This window comes from Labeo rohita, unplaced genomic scaffold (assembly GCF_022985175.1).
Source record: "Labeo rohita strain BAU-BD-2019 unplaced genomic scaffold, IGBB_LRoh.1.0 scaffold_201, whole genome shotgun sequence".
Taxonomy (NCBI): Eukaryota; Metazoa; Chordata; class Actinopteri; order Cypriniformes; family Cyprinidae; genus Labeo; species Labeo rohita.
Window position 1 is genome coordinate 36132 of NW_026128231.1, and position 24429 is coordinate 60560.

The following is a 24429-nucleotide window of genomic DNA, read 5'->3' on the forward strand; positions in this document are numbered from 1 at the left end:
ACGGACAAGTGAGACGGAGAAAGAGAGAGAAACAGACGAGTGAGACGGAGAAAAAGAAACCTGGCTCCACATACAACTGCGAGGCAGCGTTCTCAACAATGAACATAATCAAAACTAAATATCATTCCAGACTCACCAATGAGCACCTTCAGATGTGTATGAGGATTGCCCTGACTCCATTCAAGCCCAGGTTTAAAATCCTGGCAAGTCAAGCTAGAGCTCAGTTTTCTCACTGAGCAAAAAAGTGGGCAAGTGGGATATAAAAGGGGAACGAAATGATATTCTAAATCTGTTCAGGTGTTAAGATGTGTTATTTGTAATTATTTGTATAATTGGTAGCGATTGTTCAGTCAAGATGTAAAACAAAAAGTGAAATTCAAGCTTTTTCTCCCTTTATTTTATTTTTGTGAATTTAAGCACTTTATTTGAATATACACAATTTTCAAATTTCATTTATTTTGAAATGCAGCCCTACTTTTATTTAATTAATGAGAGACCATTATACATATCTACAGTCATACATATATGTTCGGTTATGTTACATGACAATAAATCAGTCAAAAAGTTTTTGAATTGTACTGAATTCATTTGATTTGGCAGTCAGGGTTTTATTACTTGCAGATGTCTAAGATTAAATTATATTATAAAAAGTTAAATATATAAGCTATTACACTAACTTGTTAGACATTATGATCTTCCGGACTTTTGCTTCAAGAAATTTTCTCTGACTGGACCTCTTTAAACTTTAGTTGAATACCCCTGGCGTACACCATTGTTCAGAAAATAAAGTGCAGATCGTTTTGATACCAAGAATGAAACATCTAGAAGGTATTAAACCAGAGATACATTCATACGTTGAAAATACGCATTTATAGATTAACTAGTACCAATAACGAGGGGTAACTGGGCTAATATAGTATGGAAACATACAAGCAACACATGCATATACCAAGTACATTTATAACTGGTTAACCCAGATAGCAAGGTGACATTGATTCAGTGTTGAAATTTCATCCGAATCATCATTTTGGTTGAGGCTGATTATTCAATGCTAAATAATGCTGAATCAATGTTGATAATTCATTGATTTTCTGTGTTGAAAAGACAAACATTTAATCAATGTTGATTTTTGGTTTTGGAACCCATCCATCCCCTCATTCAACAATTTAAGGCAAATTAAATTAACCAAGTGCATTTCTATAAAATGTGTATGCATGTGTGTATGTGTTGAAAACAGGTTCAAAAATTGACTGCAAGAGATTTGCCATGGTGCTTCAAAAATAAAAAATAAAAAATAAATAAATAAATATATATATATAATTTTTGTTGATAGTTATACATTTCTTTGCTTTTTTTATTTGCGAAAATTTTACTGTATTCTCTTGTGTAGATTATTAAAGGTATAATTAAAAAAACCAGAAAAAATGACTGGCAGAATTATTAAAAGAATAAATTACATTAAATTTATTAAATTAAAATTAATAAATAATAAAATAATACATCTTTATAGGGAGTACATTTCAAAAGTAACTCATATGTATTTATTTATTTAATAATTAATTAATTCATTCATTCATTCATTTATAAGCGTGCCAAAAAAACTCCCATAAAGCACCAGCAATGACATAATCAAGTCAATCACTCTTCTCCCATTAAATATTTAAATATTAAAATTATTTCTTCCTCTTGTAATAATAAAAATATTAGACATATTAAAATACTTTCTTCCTCTTGTAATAATAAAAATATTAGACACATTTTTACATTTTGCAAGGTAAATATAATATTAATATTAACATATATATATTAAACAAAAATTTGCGAAAAAGCAAAAAAAAAAAAAAAAAAAAAAAATTCAAAACTGAAAAAGCGCACGGGCGGTAATGAATCGAGAACACTGGAAAGTTGTGTGCTGCAACCTTGCGGATCAATTTTGTGCAAACGAAGCAAGCGAGGAGAACAGAAACGGATCGTCAGTGTAAGTGGACAGACCGAAGAGTTTTAGAGAAAATAATAATTGAATGACGGTAAGTTTTGTGTATTTATCTTGCTGTCTAGTTTACTAACATGCTTAGCTTATCATCACTGTTAATCGTAGTTTTAAATTGTCATATCAGCCATTACTGTTAATGTTGTGGTAGTATTAGTTTGCTGTTTACTTAGGTTTATTAATGCTAAATTATGTTTTAGAGGTTTATGAAGGTACTCTTAGTGCGAAACTATTAATAGGCCTTAGTAATTAATTCAGCATAATGAGAGAACGAATCGTTTGGTAGCTAGCTATATGGCTAAAGTTATTTTTTGTGGGCTTTGTGAATATTTTAGTTTTGAAGTAAGTTGTAAAAACCGTGTCAGATTTTAGTGGTCATGGCTTTAAGTGTCATGGGTAATTAATGTTGAACGTTACTTAATTAATAATGATTAATAATGGGTTAAATGGATTAATAATGGGTATTAATGTTGAACGCAATCATTTCAACATTATTGAACGCAAAACCACTAATTTTAAGTGGCCGTACACTGTATGTTAGACTGTAAAACAGGCGTGAAAACCTATTTTGATTCATATAAGCTAAAGGCCAGTACCTTTCAAATCTCATCAACAGCAATAGTCATCGCCCTGGAATCCTGTTCAGCACCATTAATTCTGTGATAAATCCGGTCTCTGTTGGTATGAATGATGTATCTGAACACACCTGTAGCTCATTCAAACAGTACTTTTTGGACAAGGTTTTGTCTGTTAGGCAAGCAATCACACAAGTACCTGCTGCTGTCATACCCTCACAAGCGGTGCAATGTGTGCTGGAGAACTTTGAGACAGTTACCCTTATGGACCTCAAAAAAGCTGTCCATGAGTTAAAGGCTACCATCTGCCCTCTAGACGCTGTTCCTGCTAGGATTATGAAGGAGGCTATTGACATCGTGGGCCCCTGCCTTGTCTCCTTTATAAACAGTTGTCTTAGTCTGGGCACTGTTCCCACTGCTCTCAAGCATGCCATTGTCCGACCGCTGCTAAAGAAACCCAACCTCGATCCTTCCATACTGTCCAACTTCCGCCCTATATCTCATCTGCCATTCCTGTCTAAGCTGATGGAGAAGCTTGTTGTCTCCCAGCTTCAGTCTCATCTTCAACTGCACGCTATTGCTGATAAATTTCAGTCTGGTTTCAGGTCTAGGCATAGCACGGAATCTGCATTACTTAGGGTTCATAATGACATTCTTGGAGCCCTGGATAATAAAAGCTCTGTGGTTTTGGTGTTACTAGACCTGACCGCTGCATTTGACACCGTGGATCATGCCGTCCTCATTTCCCGACTTCAACACATTGTTGGACTGCAGGGCATGGTTCTCAGATGGTTTTCATCTTATCTCACAAACAGAACCTTTTCAGTTATGCTTAATGACTTCTCCTCCTCACCCGCCCCTCTGTCGTCTGGTGTTCCTCAAGGATCCATTCTTGGTCCTATTTTGTTCTCGCTTTATATGCTGCCACTTGGTCAACTCATCTCTAATTACAATGTCTGTTTTCATTTTTATGCAGACGACCTTCAGATCTACCTCCCCTTGGTTCTGAGTAACAGTTTTGCATTGGACCCTCTCCATAACTGCATTCGCAACATCAGACAATGGCTTTCCCAGAAGTTCCTTCACTTGAATGAAGGAAAGACTGAGTATATCCTGTTCACCCTGGACTCACCCAACAGTTCCTCTAGTTTTGGTCCTCTAACACCTCAATTTGCTCCGGCAGTACGCAACCTGGGTGTTATTTTTGACAGTGGTATGATTTTTGGAAAACAGATAAGTGCAGTCGTGAAGGCAAGCTTTTACCAGCTAAGGCTCCTCAGTAAGGTCAAACCATTCCTGTCCCGAGCTGATCTTGAAAAGGCTGTCCATGCCTTCATCAGCTCACGGCTTGACTACTGTAATGCCCTTTACACTGGACTTAATCAATCACTCCTTAATCGGCTTCAACTGGTTCAAAACGCTGCAGCACGTCTCCTCTCCAATACTTCTAAACGCTCTCACATCAGTCCAGTCCTCCGCTCTCTCCACTGGCTCCCAGTGCGGTTCAGGGTGGAGTTTAAGATCCTGATGTTTGTGTTCAAGGCCATTAATGGTCTGGCCCCTGTCTACCTCGCGGAGTTGGTAGTGGTTTATCAACCAGCCAGAACTCTGCGCTCCTCTGAACACACCGCGCTGGTTATGCCGAAGTTTGATTACAAAAGGTTTGGAGGCCGGTCATTTGCAGTTCAGGGCCCAAAGCTGTGGAACGCACTTCCGGAACAGCTTCGAAACAACACTGAGTTGTGTGTTTTTAAATCACAGTTGAAGACACATCTTTTTAGACAAGCTTTCGATATGTAGTTACTGACTCGATTGCTGTTTTATGTACATTTGTGTTTTTATTTATTGTTGTCTACTGTGAGTCTTGTTCTCCTGGAAAGCACCCTGGGCACCTTTTTGGTTGTTGTAAGGCGCTATATAAATAAAATTTGATTGATTGATTGATTGATTGATATAGCACATAATTCATAATTGCTCTTGTTTGCTCTAATGTATTCTTTTATTTATGCAGTTAGTTCATATTTCACAAATTTATATGAGTGTTGTTTAAAAAAATAATTTAATTTACCAGACTTAATGAATATGCTAATTCTATGACTTACCTATGCATTTTTTTTTCATTGATACAAGATTGGTTTAATCGTGAAGTAGCCTAGTTCTTAAACCTCAAGGGAAAAATGTGTTTTATTTAAAATGTCTTCAGAGCTTACTATTTACAGTGCTATTTGAAATGGAAATCGTAGCTGACATCAAAAGCAAAACAGTATATATTTTAGCTTTAGATTTTAGTTTTTGGCTTTCATATTGGTCCAAAAAAAATTGAGCAACTTCTTTTTTTAAATTTCCTTATTTTATTCTTATATATTTATTTCTTTTTGATGTTGATTTTCCCAAAGAAATATTGTGTTCAGGTGATGAATATGTTTTCATTTGAATGATTCTCCTTTTTTTCTCCTATAGTGTCCTGGAGCTCCAAAGCGGAATTCGCCTCCAAACACAAGGTTTTGATGGACAAAACAATCAAGGAGAACAGAAACTGAGAGGATTGGCATAAGGTCAGAGACAGAGTGTCACGATTGTGTCAGATATAGATGAACGAGGACGGAATATAATAAACAGTCTTTAATATAAATCCACACAAGGGTAAACAGGAACAGCAGGATGACACACACCAAACATACAACAAGGTCCGACGACAAACACTGAACTGAATACAACTTATAAAGGGGTGCAAACGATACAAGGACAGGTGTAAGTAATTAACCAACAAAGACTTAACGAGAAACAGAACAGGAAAACCATATAAGGACACAAGGGAGAAACCAACATAAGTCCAACGGGGGTGTGACAAGGGCAAGACCAAAACAGAACGGTGAAAGGGGTCTGACACTACCCCCCCTCCCGGAAGGCGCGACCTCGTGCCGTAGAACTAACAAAACAAAAGAGTGGATGTGGGTAGGTAACAAAAAGTTCAAAATAGGAGGAGGCTCAGGCGGAGGACGGACTCCCGGGAGGAGGACAACAAACAGAGTCCAGGGTGGTGACGACGGAGGGTTAAGCCAAGGAGGAGACAGAAGTGTCCAGGGTGGTGACGACGGAGGGTTGAGCCAAGGAGGAGACAGAAGTGTCCAGGGTGGTGACGACGGAGGGTTGAGCCAAGGAGGAGACAGAAGTGTCCAGGGTGGCAAAACGACCTACGAAGTGCTCAAATTACCATATAACAGGCATTGTTCAAATAAGTACAAGCTAGAAAGGGAAAAAGAGTAAAAACATTTTTTTTTTTTTTTAAGTCAAGTAATGACAAAAAAGATGGGTTTCGCTTGAAAGTTGTTAGGGAGTTGGCATTCCGGATAGCGGTGGGAAGATCATTCCACCAGCCAGGAACGGTGTAAGAGAATGTTCTGGAAAATAATTTTGTGCCTCTTTGTGATGGTACAATGAGGCGTCGCTCACTGGCGGATCTCAGAGTTCTGGAGGAAGTGTAGATTGGTAGCGGTGAGTGGAGGTAGGCGGGCGCTGAGCCTGTGGTTGTCCTATATGCAAGTATCAGTATCTTGAATTTGATGCGAGCTGCAATTGGGAGCCAGTGCAGGGTGATAAAGAGTGGTGTGACATGGGCCCTTTTGGGCTCATTGAAGACCAGTCGTGCTGCTGCATTCTGAATCATTTGTAGAGGTTTGATTGTGCATGAGGGAAGACCGGCTAGAAGAGCATTGCAGTAGTCCAGCCTGAAGATGACCAGGGCCTGGACAAGAAGTTGCGTGGCCTGCTCTGTTAGAAAGGGCCTGATCTTTCTAATGTTGTGTAGGGCAAACCTGCAAGATCGAGCAGTTTTAGCAATGTGGTCTTTGAAAGTCAGCTGGTCATCAAGGATAACACCAAGATTTCTGGCAGAACTTGATGGGGTAATTGTTAAAGTACCTAAACTGATGGTGAAATCATGCTGTAGAGTCGGAGTGGCAGGGAAAATAAGGAGCTCAGTCTTTGCCAAGTTGAGCTGTAGATGATGTTCTTTCATCCACTCCAAGCAGCCTGAGATTCGTGCAGCTACTGTTGGATCATCTGGTTGAAATGAAAGATAGAGCTGTGTCATCAGCATAGCAGTGGTAAGAGAAGCCATGTGCCTGTATGATGGGCCCCAGTGATGTGGTGTAAATGGAGAAGAGGAGGGGTCCAAGAACTGATCCCTGAGGAACCCCAGTGGCCAGATGATGTGGTTTGGATACCTCCCCTCCTCAGGCCACCCTGAAAGACCTACCTGTGAGATAGGATTCAAACCAGCGAAGTGGAATCCCTGTGATACCCAGTGATGAGAGGGTGGACAGGAGGATCTGATGATTGACTGTGTCAAAAGCAGCAGAAAGATCCAGCAAAATGAGTACTGATGATCTGGAATCAGCTTTTGCAATCCGCAAGGCTTCAGTGACTGACAGTAGTGCAGTTTCAGTTGAGTGGCCACTCCTGAACCCTGACTGGTTAGCATCCAATGAACTGTTCTGCGCGAGAAACAGTGATACTAGTTAGAGACGACTCGTTCAAGTGTTTTTGCTATGAATGGAAGGAGAGAGATTGGTCTATAGTTATTTATAAGTGAAGTGTTTAATGTAGGTTTTTTGAGCAGTGGGGTTACCCGAGCCTGCTTGAATGCAGTGGGGAAAGTGCCTGTGAGGAGAGATGTGTTGATGATGTGTGTAAGTGCTGGTAAAAGTGTAGGAGGGATTGCTTGGAGAAGGTGAGAGGGAATAGGATCTAGTGGGCATGTTGTAGGATGGCTGGAGAGGAGAAGTTTGGATACTTCTGCCTCAGAGAGGGGACAGAAGGAGAAGAGTGGGGTGTTAGCTGTGGATGTTGTCTGTATTATTTCCTGTACGTGTGGAGCCGAGAACTGGCTGCTAATAGTTGTCGTTTTGTTAGTAAAGAATGTGGCAAAATCGTCGGCTGTTATAGAAGTGGTGGGAGGTGGTGTGGGAGGGCAGAGGAGCGAGTTGAATGTTTTGAAGAGGTAACGTGTGTTAGGAGCATTGTTGATCTTGGTGTGGAAGTATGAGGATTTGGCAGTATGGACTTGAGCAGAGAAGGATGAAAGCAAAGACCTTTAGATTTGCGCCATTTCCTCTCTGCTGCCCTAAGTTTGGACCGATGTTCGCGGAGAACATCGGATAGCCAGGGGTTAGGAGGGGTGGCCCGTGCTGGCCTTGAAGATAGAGGACATATAGCGTCTAGGCAAGAAGTTAAAGTAGAGCATAAGGTGTTAGTGGCTGCATTAACCTCTAGAGATGAGAAAAGGGTTGTAGAGGAAAGATGGGAGGGTGAAAGGGAGCATAGGTTTCGTCTGAAAGTAACAGTTAGAGGGGTTGGAGGTGTACTAACAGTAATATGCAAGTTGAATGTAATGAAGAAATGGTCAGAGATGTGTAGGGGTTTAACCAAACTATTGTCTGCAACGCAATTGCGTGTGTAAATTAGGTCTAGGTGGTTGCCCGATTTGTGAGTGCTTGTAGTAGCAAGGCGTTTGAAATCAAATGAAGCTAGGAGTGAGTGAAAGTCAGCAGCATAAGGCTTGTCTAGATGAATGTTAAAATCACCAAAGACTAGAAGTGGAGTGCCATCCTCTTGGAATGAGGATAGCAGTCCATCCAGCTCATCTAGGAAGGTGCCCAGTTGACCAGGAGGGCGGTAAATGACCAGAACGTGGAATTTAATTGGAGCTGTTACTGTGATGGCATGAGATTCGAAAGAGTAAAAGTTGCATAGCAGAGAGTGGTTAAAGAATTTCCATTTGTTAGAAATGAGTATTCCAGTACCCCCACCCCTCCCAGTGTGACGAGGGGTGTGAGTGAAAGAGAAGTTATTAGACAGAGCAGCAGGGGTTGCTGAGTCTTCTGGATGAATCCAGGTCTCAGTCAAGCCCAGGATAGTAAGTGTCAAATGTGTGGAAAAAGCGGAAATTAAATCTGCTTTGTTAACAGCTGACTGGCAATTCCAGAGGCTGACAGTAAACGAGAAAGTGTCAGTGGATGAAGTAGCGATAGGGCGAAGGTTAGTGAGATTGCGTTGTCGTTTGCGTGTGATGTTAGAGCGTTGTGTGGTGATAACCGGAATGTATTGAAAGCACATGATAGAGGTGGAAAGGGGGTGCAAGCAGGGATTGTATGAAGGGAAAGTTAGAAGAGTACCTAAGTGCGTTGTCGGTGTCGTTGCTCGGTTAAAGTCGCGCAGGAAAAGTCGCAGGTCTTTACCCTCGTCGGTCTTCACACAAGGAGGCTGAACACGGCGGCTGAACACTTCCGCTGCCGCTTCCATTGTGTGTGAGCTGACACTTCCGCGTCAGCTCACACAATGAATATATACACAAGCGAATGGAATTGGAGTGATAACAGTTGGACACGCCTCCTGACTGAAGCCCAAAGTCTATATCTATGCAAATACCTCGAATCGAAACTAAGAGCGAGATGCTTCACACTTAAGTGCCCGCAGGATTTCAGCAATACTAATTTCAATAAGTGCAATCAAAGTGCTAATTAAAAAGAAACAACAACACTATAAATAGGCAGAGAACGAAAAAATACTTTCTAGCCCTACTTAATAATTTAAACAGTACCTATGATACTAGTGTATTAAGCAAGCACTTACACGCAGACGCTGTTGCTATCTCCATGGACAGTAGTGCTTCTCCCAAAGTTTGAGAGTGACCAAACAGTTTATATAGTTCACGATCGCTGGACACCCCTCCTGACTGAAGCCCAAAGTCTATATCTATGCAAATACCTCGAATCGAAACTAAGAGCGAGATGCTTCGCACTTAAGTGCCCGCAGGATTTCAGCAATACTAATTTCAATAAGTGCAATCAAAGTGCTAATTAAAACGAAACAACACTATAAATAGGCAGAGAACGAAAAAAATACTTTCTAGTCCTACTTAATAATTTAAACATTACCTATGATACTAGTGTATTAAGCAAACACTTACGCGCAGACGCTGTTGCTATCTCCGTGGACAGTAGTGCTTCTCCCAAAGTTTTGAGAGTGACCAAACAGTTTATATAGTTCACGGTCGCTGGACATGCCTCCTGACTGAAGCCCAAAGTCTATATCTATGCAAATACCTTGAATCGAAAGCGCAGACGCTGTTGCTATCTCCGTGGACAAAATGATGAATATGTTTTTATTTGAATGATTCTCCTTTTTTTCTCCTACAGTGTCCTGGAGCTCCAAAACAGAATTCGCCTCCAAACACAAGGTTTTGAAGGACAGAACAAACAAGGAGAACAGGAACTGAGAGGATTGGCATAAGGTCAGAGACAGAGGGGTTTTAGAGAAAAAAAAAAATTTGACAGTAGGTTTTGTGTATTTTTCTTGCTGTCTAGATTACTAACATGCTTAGCTCATCATCACTGTTAATCGTAGTTTTACATTGCCATATCAATAATTGGTATTAATCAACAACTTTATATTATGCAGTCCTATTACTTATGAAGGGAAAAAGTGCCATACCCAACATGGCGAATAAACCCCGCCTTCTAATTGAAAGAGACAGTCGTTGATTAATAAAGCCATCGCTTCACTGCAGCAGCTGTTAGAGGCTCCGGTTCCTATAGAAACAAGCAGCGTTCGCACATTTGCGTTCATGACTGCGCATGCATATTGGCTGCTCTAGCATCAAAAATAAGTTATTTTTAATGGTATGTGAATATAAGAAACAAGCTTTATGAAACTGTTGTTGTCAGATTTCATTGGTCTTTTCAAATATGAAATGTAAATGTAAGCTTACTGAACACTTTTAAATAAGTTAATTGCATTGTCGGTGTTCCATGGTCTCATATTGTCACGATTCAGGCAGGAACAGACAACAACGACGTAGTGAAACGAACAGTCTTTAATAATCCACAGGGAAACTCGGAAAACACAGGAACACAGGTTGGTAACATTAAGGTCTGACACTAGAGGAGGGTAATCACACACAATAAATAGACAGACTGATTAACACAGCAGGTGCAGACAATGAGGGAGAGACCAAAACACACAGAGCTGCAGGGGGAAATGATGGGAGAAACCAACTAAACAGTCCAGGGGTGTGACATTACCTCCCCCTCCCGGAAGGCGCGTCCTCGCGCCGACAAACAGGGAAAACCAAATGTACCAAGTTTTAGGAGGGGGCTTTGGCGGAGGACGGACTCCTGGGAGGAGGGCAAAAGATGGAGTCCAGGATGGTGACTGAATAGTCCATGGAGGTGATGACGGAGGGAGGAGCCAAGGAGGTGACAGGAGGGGGCTGGAGCAGGAGGAGCCAGGTGAGACCCAGACCGCAGCCATGATGGAGCCCCACGGTGGAGCCGATGGAGGGAGGAGCCATGGTGGAGGAAAGGCTGGCGACTCCATGGGGCCGACTGACGGAGGCGGAGCAGGTGGTGGTAGAGCCCGAGGCGGAGACGAAGAGCCGATGATCCTTGGCGACACCGAGGATCCGGAGGGCCCAGGCGGAGCCCAAGGCTCTGGCGGCCGAGGCGGAGATCCGGAGGTCCGCGGCGGAGCCGGAGCGACAGAGGACCGAGGCTGTGCCCGCGGGAGGGAGGAGGTCCACAGAGCCGGAGGGACGGAGTGACGAGGCGCAGCTGGAGGAGTAGAGTCCAGAGGCGAAGGTGGGGCGACGACTGACCAGGGCGGAGCCAGAGGGATGATGGAGCCCGGTGGAGCTGGTGGACCGACGGGCGACGGTGGAGACGAGGGAGCTGAGAGACGGGGCGGAGCCGCAGGGTCAGAGGGCCGAGGCGGAGTCCAGGACTCAGAGGCTGGAGGCGCAGATGAGGGATCCTCCAGCCATGACACCGATGGAGACTGGCAGACCTGCAGCGAACCCACCGCACAGATGGTGGGCTGAGGGTGAGCAGATGGGCTGCCAGGAGACAGCGGTGGCGGGACTGAGGCCGCAGAAACAATAGACAGAGGGAGGGTGGGTGGGAAATCCAGGCAGTCAGGTAATTTAGATGGTGGAAGAAGAGCGGGCATGTCTTCATATACATCTTCAGAGAAATTAATCAGATCTTGTTCTAGAAAGGTTTGTCCCAGATCCAGGCGTTGCTCACCCTCAGCGGTGGTGCAGTGGGCGGTGCTGTCCTCAGCACTCTCACGCCCATCAGGAACGTCCACCGTCGCGGGAATTGTGGCCGGCTCTCGCACCTGGTCAGACACAAATTCCTCCAGCTCCGTGGCGATCGCTCGCTCTGTCGCTCCGATGGGCGATGGCTCCTCGGTCGCGCTGGTAGCGTGGGATCCGTCTGCGGTGGGCTCGGGCTCGTGCTCCGCGTGTCGGGGTGGTGGTTGGCTGGGTTCTGGGTCCGGAGTGGCACTAGCGAGATTCTCCAAGGAACAGGCGGGGAAGGAGGGTTTGTTTCTCGCCAGTGTCCACTCCACAAATGCGGCGAGATCCGCTCGAGGGCCGTCCTCGGACGACGGCGCTCTGCATGACGCGTTGAGGCTAGCGTCATAGAATGCACAGAGCGCGTCGTCCGGGTAGCTGGTGGTGTGAGCTACTAGCTGGAACATGATGGTATATCCCTCGAGCGGTAGATCCCCCTGCTTCAGATCCCTCTTTAGATGCCCTACAACAACAACAGCTGAAAGCTGAAAAAAGGAGGCCTCAGAGTTTGTCTTTGCTTCAACAGTTCAGAAATGGCTTTGTTATGCCCCAGAACGGCTGGGGGGAATTGCTCGTGGTGGAAAACCATATGATCATAAGTTCATAACCATAAGTTTCTGTCTTGGTTGTTTCTATTTCTATTTGCATTTGACTGAATTTTGCTGAGGCAGGTTGCAATTTTTGTATGCTGTTATGGTTTTCCAGTCTCTTCTCTTGGCAGTTAGATTCTGTTTTATAAATTCAGAATTAACAATCTCTTCTAATAGTTAAAGTCATTTTGTCATCCACTTTATAATAATTTGTATGTAAGTTGTAGTGTGTTTTATTATAAAGTTGTTTTATTCTAATTGTGATGTTACTTCCTGTTTAAATGGGTATGGAGCATAAATAAATAAATACATGTACATGTAAACTGAAGGATGTTGAGTTACTGACTTTTTATTTTTTTAAAAAAAGCTTTTCAGCCCTACATGGTCTCTGATTTAAAGAAATAAGTCAAAACGGACGTGATTTACTGTCATAGAATCTTGCTGTACATAAAGCAAGACTGAACTAAAATTGCTTCAATGTTGATTCAATGTAAAATAAGTGATTTTAATTTAAGTTGAACAAATATTGATTTTATGCCCATCTTGATCTATTTTTCATCGTTGAAATAACATTATTTCAGGGTGCAAACCTGATGAAAAATCAATGCTAAATTTCAACATTGATTCAATGACAAGTTGGTTGATGCTTTAATGTTGATTCAATGATGATTCACTGTTGTTCTGCTATCTGGGAAATATAGTCTAAATAAAGAAAAAGGTTTCTATGTGTGTATTTTATGTGTATTGGGAAAAATATGCCAACCACCAAGGATCTGAGGTGCTTGGTGCTGGTGATTGCCTCCCTCATGGAATGCCTTTGAAGTCCAATGGGGAGACAAGAGTTGATCTGCTTAGCATCTTTGTGAGAGCAAGGAGGGAACCATAGACCATTAAACACCCATATAAATGTAGGACGTGAGGCCATGTCTGTAATTTATATGCAAATGTCAAAAGGCTAAAAGGTTCTCTACAGTGTAAATCCTAAACGATCATCAATGATCCTAAGCAGACGCTACACTGCAATTGCATTTGGTAGCATGTGTGTGTGTATGTGTATATGTGTGTGTGTGTATATATATATATATATATATATATATATATATATATATAATGAAAAGCCATTTACCTCAGCATCTCCAGTTTACAGTTCTTTAGTCCATCAGAAAGAAGCATCACTCCTGAATCCTGCAGGTCATTGTTACTCAGGTCCAGCTCTCTCAGGACACAGTTTGATGACTGAAGAGCTGAAGACAAACTTTCACAGGACTGAGCAGTGAGATTACACCCACAAAGCCTGTTTGGAGAACAAAACAAACAACATTAATGTGTTCATCAGGTAGTGTTTATAATCTGAAAAGATTTGACATACATACATACATACATACATACATATGCAAACTCTTCGCTGATGGCCAGTCACCAGGCACTAGACAGCATTCAGTCTCCAAAAAACATTTTTGTCTCAGTACTGTGACGGGAGGAGCATAACGACAGACACAGTGGGTGTAGCGCCAGGCCTCGGAGAGGCTCTTATTAAACAATAAACAAAAGTGTCCAAAAGGGGGAAATAAAAGTGTCCAAAATAAATGGGGGATCTGGTGTCCTCGACGTGCAGGGGTTCCGTGAAGGAGGGGCAGTGTTCAGAAGGGAAGGGTCCAGGTAAGGGGCGGGTAAATCGGCCCGGCATCCTGGCCTGCAGCCATCTGGGTGCGGCTTCACGTCAGGACTGCGGGTCCGGCAGCTCGTACATCATATCATCCATATGATGGACGAGCTGCCGGACCCGCGGTGCTGAGATTGCATAATTTCGTAAAGAACGTTGATAAAGGGTAGACTGTACAAAATAATCCTGACATAAATAATGGATAATAAATCAATTATGGATTGGATGTAACACTGAACATAACCCTGGTAACACACACACACACACATCATAGAGACATCTATTTGATGCATTTACATCTGTAAGATGCATGTTTTAGAGTGTTTTTCATCTGCAATACGTCTATAGGATGTTTCCTATCCGATGTCAAATAGAAGTCTATTAGATGACTTTAAGATGTTTATGATTTAGAATGTATGTGAAAGTGACATCTTACAGATGCCTGTCACATGTTTGTATGCAGCAGATGCTTTCCAGATCAAGTGATCTTGCAGAGGTACATGTGCTATCTGGGATGAGTCTGCACTTTCTCTCAATATCTGAGACACTAAGGACACTGTGGACTACTTTTTTGTTTAAAGGTAAAGTGCCTCAAAATCCAACTAAATACATGAATATTTGCAAAAATCATTTCACTCCTGACTGCTTTATGGACATGGGGCAATACAAGGCAGGCTTAGGGCTTACTTAACTGCATTTGTGTATTTGTGTGTATGTGTGTTGCTCATCCATTGTTGCAAATGGGCTGTGAAAACCTTACACGTACAATAATGTATCAAATAATCATTCTGGGATGTCCTGGTTCAATCTCATAGGTGTTTCTTCTGCCGGAGTCTCTCCTTCATCTGTGACTGACTCACATGTATGTGGTTCATACATGTACGGCTGAACACTGGTTCTCTCGCTCTTAGTCATGTTGCTTCTACCAGCTGTTTATTGCTGTAGGTATGCAAAGCAGAGATGCATATGCTATGCCCTCCTCTGAAGATGGAGCAAGAATATGCTGCTCATTTGCATTTAAAGTGCTACACAACAAAACAGCTCTTTTTTAGACAATCCTTAAAAATAACATTTTCCACATGTAATGACAAATGAACTGTGGGGTATTTCGAGCGGAAACTTCACAGACACATTCTGGGGACACCCAAAACCAATATTACATCTTGAAAAAAGGGTCATAATAGGGGCCCTTTAAAGGAATGAAATAATGATCTGATAGCCCAATGTTTCACCTTCATTTGACCAAGTCTCAGTCTTAAAAATAAAACCTAGGCCTAGGAGATTGTTTTTAGAGACACTGTAAAATATGAGACAAAGTTGTGATCCTGACCATTATGTCCCGGTTGCAGGAGAATGCTAATGACAGATACAAACCATTTAGAGCACATGTAGCATCTAGGCTGTCTTTGATTAGACTGACTGAAATAAATGATTTAGCAGATGTGTGGAGAAACATAAATGATAATACTAAACAAAACACATGGTTACAAATAAGGGAAAGTGTCATTTCACTGACAAGGCTGGATTGTTGTACTGTTTTAAACATAAACTGCAAATAGTAAAATTATGCTAAATTAATCTGTGTGCTTTTCTGATAATTCCATGGTAATGGCAAATGTTTTATGTTACATGATTTGCATTTTTAGTGCTTTGAGTGTTTTTGGAATGAAAGAGAGTTCAAAAGTATTTTCAAGTGTACAGCAATTGTGGGATTTCCAGTCAAAATACCTTCATTTTGAAGCTCAACAATATCATTTTCCAGAGCATTCATTTTTTAAAACCATATTCTGGGTGACATAAAATTGTAATACACACAAAGTTGCTGTATTTGTTTTTTTCCCCAAATCCCACAATTGCTGTACACTTGAACTTTTTAACTCTCCATTCCTTCAAAACTAGGAACACTAATTTCCGTTCTATAACGGATAAATGGGGGACACAGAAATCACACCTTTCTTTGCTGGATTAACAAGTGAAAAAACTTCAATGTGATCTTTGATCACAATTCCTTGCTCAACAACTAAAATTAAAGGTGCAGTAGGTGATTGTCTTAAGAAACATTTTTTGTTATGCTGGTTGAAAGTCTTTTCACATCCTGTTAAGTTAAGTGGTCTAGATGTATTTATATGTATTTATATACTCTGTGGAAGGCATAGGACTAAGAAATGTCTGTCCAATCAAAATGTTCATTTCGAGCATTTTGATTGACTTTCCTATCTGCTTGTCAACATATGTATTTGCATATCTCTGTGCATCTGTTCACACAGACAGGATACATCATCAGTGCATTTACATATGCTATGCAGACAGAGCAAGAATGGCAGGCATTGACAACCTGATCTTCCTTCCTGCTATTGTGGTACTTATACTAACTGTACTATAAAGTGTTCTCACCATTGAATGACACATGATGTATTGTAGTAATGCTGTCTGTGGTCGTCTGGTCCGTGCACGATCATGCATTCAGGAAGTGTGGTTTTGGGCGATTTGCAGGGAGGGTGGGACATTCACTTTCAGTGCTATCAGGCTGAAGTTAATATTTTCCAAGATCTCCTGCTGCACCTTTAACTTTTCCAATTGACTCCCAACACAGTGCAATTGCACTATTCAACTGCTGTTCTCTTATTTTACATTAATAATTTACATCTCTCATTTTTCCTATAGAGAGTTGGCATAAACTCAGTTTATGTGTTGAACACAAGCATCTCAAATTGCCAGGGCCTCATTACTACAGCATTGCACTGATGTTGAGGAGGCTGTGCCAGTGGCTGTTCCTCATTACAATATATGATGCGGCCTCTGCTTTTCTCTTTCACACTGTCAGGCTTTACACAAACCAGAAGACGACGGAGTAAAATCAAACAGGTGAGTTTATTGACAAACATGAAATGGGAACGAAACTGGTTGAATGAAGAAGCGTAGCAAACACACACAAACTGGAAGAGAACAGAGTCACTGATAAATAAACTTTCCTTAGAGTTTGCCGATGATTGAAGAAGGTGAGGATAGATGAAAATGGATGACGAAGGTGGACAGGAACGAAGACGATGAAGGTAAGTAGAAATCTATAATGTAGAGAGTCTAGACGGGGAAATCCACGTGTGATCGTAGACGAGACTGGACGAAGAGTGAAGGTGAGTAGGTTCTTTATATGTGGTGGCGGTAATGATGAACAGGTGAATGTGATTAGTAATCCGGTGACAGGGAACGAACAAATGGCTGCGGGGACTGATTAAGGGTGGAGTCAGGTGATTCCGCTGCAGTCTCTGGCCATGTTAGTTTCTTGGGTTTATTTTTGAGCAGTGATGTTAAAGGAGAGACAACTTGACTGTAGTTCTTTATGAAACGTCGATAGAAATTGGAGAATCCCAAAAGCGTTGCAGTTCCTTCACAGTTGTGGGTGTTGGCCAGGATGAAATAGCTACCACCTTCCTCTTGACCATACTAACTCCGGTAGGCGAAATTATGTACCCGAGAAAGGAGGTGCGTGTGACATGGAATTCACATTTTTCGGCCTTGAGGAACAATGAGAACTCACGCACCTTCTGAAGGACTAGATTGACGTGGCCAATGTGTTCAGTAAGGGAAGGCGAGTAAATAAGAATATCGTCAATGTAAACGATAACGAAACGGTTAATGTATTCTTGGAAGATGGTATTCATGAAATTCTGGAAGACAGAGGGGGCGTTAGCGAGTCCATACAGCATAACTAAGTATTAGTAGTGTACACTAGGGGTGATGAAGGCAGTCTTCCATTCATCACCCCTACGGATACGAACCAGATTGTATGGACTGCGTAAATCGAGCTTACTATAAATCTGCGCTCCTCTGAGCTGTTCAAGTGAGTTTGGGACGAGAGGAAGAGGGTAACTAAACTTAACGGTTACCTGGTTGAGGGCTCTGTAATCAGAGCCCTCAACTTTTTTGAACTCTCCAAGGACTGGGGGTCGGGGTGGGGGTGTTGCTACTATTTTTAGGAAGTGTTTTAAATCCAAGTATGTATAGGTGATGAAGTTTGTTAGTTCTGAGGTGCAAATATTTAAAGTGGACTTGACTAGGCCTGTTATTTTTTCATCACAGATGGTATTTGGAAACTGAATTTTTATCTTCTATGATAACTTGTTTCAATAGTCTTGTTATCCTAGGTCATTTTAATATTCATAATTGTTGTCCAGATATGTCCCTAGTACAAGATTTTTTAACTGTGTTGGACTCATAACCTTACTCAGGTGGTAGTGGGCTCTACTCACATATAAGGCCATACACTGGAGTTGGTTTTGTCCTGGGGTTCTCCTCTGTGTGAGCTGGCTGTAGAAAATTGGGCTCTCAGACCATTATTTTATTACCTTTAAAGAGCACCTATTTATGCCCCTTTTTACAAGATGTTCTTCTTGGGTGTCCTCAGAATGTGTCTGTGAAGTTTCAGCTCAAAATTGCCCACAGATAATTTATTATAACATGTGGAAAATATCATTTTTGGAGCCTGTTTTGGTGTGTATCACTTTAAATGCAAATGAGCTGCATATTCTCGCCCTCTCTTTAAAAGAGGGCATAGCATATACACTACCGTTCAAAAGTTTGGGGTCAGTACATTTTTATTGTTTCTTTTTTTTTTTTTTTTTTTTTTAAGAAATCAATACTTTTATTCACCAAGGATGTATTAAGTTAATTATTAAAAGTTTATTAACAGTTAATAATAAATAATTTACATTGTTATAAAATATTTATATTTTGAATAAACACTGTACTTTTTAAACTTGTTATTCATGAAAGAATCCTGAAAAAAAAAAATTACAGGTTCCAAAAAATATTTGGCAGCACAACTGTTAATATTATCCAACATTGATCATTCTAATAATAAATCCGCACATTAGAATGATTTATAAAGGATCATGTGACACTTAAGACTGGAGTAACAGCTGATAAAATTCAGCTTTTCATCACAGGAATAAATTCTATTTTAAAGTATGTTAAAATAAAACATTATTTTATATTGTAAAAACATTTTGCAATATTACTGTTTTTTTTCTATATTTTTAATCAAATAAATGCAGCCTTGATGAGCATAAGAGACTACTTTAAAGACTATTATAAGTCTTACTGACCCCAAACTTTTGAACAGTAGTGTATATCTCTGCTTTGGAGACCTACAACAATAAACAGTCAGTAGAAGCAACATGACTGAAAGCGAGAGAACCGGAGTCAGGCATAGCTGTTTCTTCTGCCGGAGTCACTCCTTCATCTATAAGAATGAACCAGGACTAGAGGTCAGCACAGGCTTTGAACTGTAGCCCATACCCAAGATTGTCTGACCCGACCAAACCCAAGCATCACTATTATATTTAGAGCCCGAACCGACCCGAAATTGTTTTTTCAAAGTGTAAAAATTATGGTCATTTCTGTCAGTTAAAGCCCATTCTAACATTCTGCCTGATGCTTGTTCTAGCATTCTGCCCATACATGTACAAAAATATGGTTAACACATTATCTAAGCACTAACACAGTGTTGTTTTACGCTGCGCCGCATCAGCTAAAGTCTTTCTACACTAGACACGACAAAGTGACCGTTGTAAACTTCTGTCAGTAAGTCATAAACAGAACAAGGCATCAGTTTACAGGTATTTGTTGTGTCAAGTTCATATCAAGTTAATTCTCTCCATGGAGAGAAAGCAGAATTAAAAGGTCTGTTAGGTAGTAAAGCACATGGGGTTAATAAATCATTAGGCATTCTGAGTTAATGCATTTACAAAAAATGAACAGACATGCAGCCCAAAATGTCAACAATAAAAAAAAAAAAAACAGGAGAGAGAGAGAGAGAGATGCACAACATCCATCATGTAAACATGCTATACAAACACTTACACATCATGGCAATCTATTTTGAACGAAAAAAGGGCCACGATTAAATGAAGGCAAAAACTTTTTTCATATTGTGAATAGAATATGTTAAAGGCAGTGCTGGACTGGTAATCTGGCATATACCGGGAATTTTTCCCTGGGTCGATGCACTTTTCCCCCCGCCAAGGACCGGCCCATCATGCAGAGACAGTGGCCCATCACAAAGCACTATATAGATGGAGTGATAAGGGACCTTGCTTCACCTATATTATTTAAACATGATCTGACATTTTGTTCTTATCCAAAACAACAAGACAGTGTAACCTATTCACACACCATTTTTTATTTTGTGAGTTTGCAATATATTAAAATACTCAGTTTTCAATATTAAATATATTCAAACTGGGCTGTAATTTGTATTAAAAATACCAGTACTGTATAATTTATTAACTTGTTCTCTGCCTTCCTCTTATTCTTTGATGTCTGTGTTGTCCCTTAGTGAGAAAATTACAGACAATATTTCCAATTGTAGTAGCAATAGTCTTGGCTGTTGTACCCGCAACCAGCCCATGCTGTCACCCGTCCAACCCACACCTGCACTGCTACTGACACATAAATATTATTCCGCCTGTTACGTCAAATATTAGTGGTTCACCCGTCAGGTACACATCTGCTTGCAGAAGATAGTGAGCTTTTGTTAAAATTTCTCAGAGGCCTATCCCAAGTGCAGGATGATTCAGAAGGAATGTTGGTGAAACAACTAACTCTCAGAGAATTATGCACTGCTTTAATGGGCATGGAGAATATGGTCAGGCTCCAGGGTTAAATGGTCTAACCACTGATTTCTATAAAGCTTTCTGGGATTTGTTGGGCAATGACTTGTTGGAAGTTTTCTGTGATGTCATTGCTAGAGGACGACTGCCTTTGAGCTGCAGGAAGTGAAGTATTGACCCTTTTACCCAAGAAAGGAGATCTAAAAGAAATCAAAAACTAGAGGCCTGTTTCCTTGCTTTGCGTGGATTTGAAGAGAATTATGGTAACGTGTCTTCAGCAAAAGTGAATTGGTAAAAGTGGTAAACTGTTTGGCCAAGTTGGCCAGGTGGTATTACTTGGCTTCTGGGATGTTAAAAATTTGAAAGTCTTTTAGTGACATGAACAATTTGTTATGATGATGTTAAAGAGCTGGTTGAAGGGAAACCTTAAAAAATGGAAGTGGCTATTGGCACAAATATCACATAGAGGACATCCCTTAACTATTAACAATTTGGTAGCAGTTGTTAACTTTTGTGGCATTGTCTGTCAGTACTTGAGCCACCTGCAGGTTTTATAAAACAATTTGATTGTTGATTTTGCATCAGAGAAAGCCACAAAACAGCTTTGTTGATTACAGTTTGTTTGTTTTTTTAATAAGATGCACTGGGTACCACAATGTGTTTTATCTAAATATGAGGGTCAAAGAGGGTTCTTTATCTGCATCTAGAAAGCCATGGTCAAAACAGCTTTCTTGATTACAGTTTCAAAAAAATGTTGTATGGTCAAAGTAATACATAGACAGCAGGGATAAATCTCATTTTTCTCTGTCTTCCATGTGGTTTTGGACTAAATATAAATCTTTTTGATAGATTAGATGTGAAGAGGGAGACTTTAAAAGTCTTCCTTTATATTATTGTAGTGTTCTTAAAGCATGGTCACTAGTAAGAACTGCAAGGACTATTTCTATGCCATCTTTTCATTGATTCTCCGAGCTGCTTATTTTGGTGTTGAAAATGATTGTAAACCTGTGTGAAGTATGTACAAGCCACCATTGACCAAAACTAAGGGGGATTTTCAGCTGTACTCTCTAGGTCTAATGACTCTTTCTCTGTCTTCCATCTTAGGATGTCAAGTGCAGTGTAAAGAAAGCATCAAAATGGACGGTGTCACTGACTGATAACAGAGATGTCATGAGTGTCTGTTTGCTGGAAACCTCAATATGGATCATTGTTATGTGCCCTGTTTAATAGTACTTTAGTTCATTTTAAAAAATATAATTGCATTGGTCATTTCTTGTTATTGTTTAAATGAAAGAGCTTAAATTTAAATGACCAAAAAATCAGGAAGTAAGCAGCTGAACACATGGCTGATGTATGTTCATTAGGTGTGGTGCTTTTTGGGATAATCCTCATCTATCCTTGCTTTTAAGAGTTTTGAAGAGCAATGGCTTTAAGTTTCTTTATATTTAAAAAGTTTACTTTGTTGTTCATATATACATTTTTGATATTAATGTATGTTTGTTAACATTAACAGCATTCTTATAACCTGTATATTATAATTTGTGTTAACTAATTTAAACAAGATTAATTAATAGTGTAATAAATTTTTGTTCATAGTTTTGCCTTCATGTTAGTTAATACATTCACTAATGTTAACCATTGTTGTAAAGTTCATCCAAGCTGTAATAAATGCTGGAAAAACTTGCACTTTTCGACTTTATAATTGGAGTTTAACTTGCTTTCAAACTTCAGAAATATTAAACATGAAGGGAGGACAGTACAATCATCTTCCTTCACTTGTTTTCTTCTCTCATTCAGCACTGTTTAGTAACCCTTTCCAGCAACAACAAAAATATCAATTGTCATTGGTCATTTATTGTTATTGTTTAAATGTTCTGAATGTTAAGTTATTTTATGCTTATTAATTTAATAAATAATAAACAAAAAAATGCTTTTTTGTTAAGTTATTTTATGCTTATGAATTATAATAAACAATGCTTTTGTTAATATTTCAGGTTTCCTTTTAGAGACATGTGGACTTATTTATTCTAATTATTGTACTATGAAGTACTGTGTGTTATATACTGATTGTGTCATTGACAATAGAGTAAATAATAGGATAAAAACTACTAATATTTTTATGCCCATTATTAGGTCTACAACGTTGTTCTGGAATTACCTTAAGATGTCTTGAGATGTGAAGAGTAAGAAATTAGTCCTACACACAAGAGAGTTTAAGGACAAAAACCTGACAAATGTCTTAAAATACATCATCTGAGCAATGTCTTAATTTGTGGTGACTGTAGTATAAGCAGAAAAATTGACTCCAGTTCTTTGAATTTTTGGAAACCTCAGGTGTGCATTATTTCTAATAATTTCAAAGGCCTGTTGTCAATTAAAGTACAGCAGCACAACTTTCATCTGTGACACCATCTGACAACCTACATATAAACACCATTAGAGCACAAGCAGTTCAAATCTATTAGCTGTCAGTTTTGAACCCCTGCACACTGAGCTCTACAATCATCAGCTTTCATACAGACACACAAAAACCTTCTCAGCTGGTTTAATATGTGTAACTCACACATCTCTCTTGCTCACTGATAGAAATGTGAGATTTTCCCCATTTTGTTGCTTTGGTAAGAAAACACAAACTAAAATTATAAATATGATCAAGTTTTGAAAGTGTAGTGATTGTTTTCAGTGTTACTTACCGAACTGATCTGGATTCTTTAACCACAGGTAACAGATACTGAAGAACTTCATCTGCTGTATGTTGTGATCCAATAAACTGTTTCAGATCAAACACATCCATCTTCTGCTCTGATGTCAGCAACACATAAACCAGAGCTGACCACTGTGAAGACGAGAGTTTGGTTTCTCTTATTTTTCCAGATTTCAGATAACGTTGGATCTCCTGCATCAGTGAATCATCACCCAGTTCATTCAGACAGTGAAACAGATTGATGAATTTCTCTGGAGAGGGATTTTCCCTGATCTTCTGTTTAATGAACTGAACTGTTTCCTCTTTGTTGTAAGAGCAGCTTCCTGTCTGTGTCAGTAGTTCTTGTAAGAGAGTCTGATTGGACTCCAGTGAGAGACCCAGAAGAAAACGCAGGAAAAGATCCAGATGTCCATTCTTACTCTGTAAAGCCTCATCCACAGCTCTCTGATGCAGCTCAGATAATGAACTATATTTCTTCCAGTTTAAAATCTTAGATAACAGACTTTGTTTAAGTTGGCCAACTACATTTCTCTTCTTGATTGTACAGGAGAGATGTGCATATAGAGCTGCTAGATGTTCCTGAATGCTCAGATGAACAAAGCTGAAGACTTTCCCCTGATACAAGCCAAACTCCTCTCTGAAGATCTGAGTGCACAATCCTGAGTACACTGATGCTTCTGTCACATCAATGCCACACTCTCTCAGGTCTTTATCATAGAAGATCAGGTTTCCTTTCACAAGCTGCTGAAAAGCCAGTTTCCCCAGTTTGAGGATCATGTCTTCATCTGTCACCTTCTTCTCATAGTCCTTCTCATGTTTGATGTTGGTCTGAAGGATCAGGAAGTGTGTGTACATTTGAGTGAGAGTCTTGGGAATCTCTCCACTCTCTGCTCGACTCAACATCTTCTCTAGAACAGTGGCTGAGATCCAGCAGAACACTGGGATGTGGCACATGATGTAGAGGCTCCTTGATGACTTCAGGTGTGAGATGATCCTGCTGGCCAGACTCTTATCACTGATTCTCTTCCTGAAGTATTCCTCCTTCTGTGGCTCATTGAAGCCTCGTACCTCTGTCACTCGATGGACACACTCAGAGGGGACGAGATCAGCTGCTGCTGGTCTGGAGGTGATCCAGATGAGAGCAGAGGGAAGCAGATTCC

At 40.3% G+C, this 24429-nt stretch overlaps 1 protein-coding gene across 1 annotated transcript in view; it reads right to left on the bottom strand.

The window, feature by feature from the left end:
- LOC127159230 (protein NLRC3) overlaps positions 1-24423 on the bottom strand; it is a 56255-nt gene extending 31832 nt beyond the window's left edge. The window contains exons 1-2 of the mRNA XM_051102120.1: positions 23259-24423; positions 13418-13585 (exon numbers count right to left, since the gene is read on the bottom strand). Coding sequence (XP_050958077.1) covers positions 13418-13585; positions 23259-24223 — 1133 coding nt within the window. The 5' untranslated portion in view covers positions 24224-24423. The remainder of the gene's footprint in view (positions 1-13417; positions 13586-23258) is intronic.
- Positions 24424-24429: the final 6 nt, after the last annotated feature.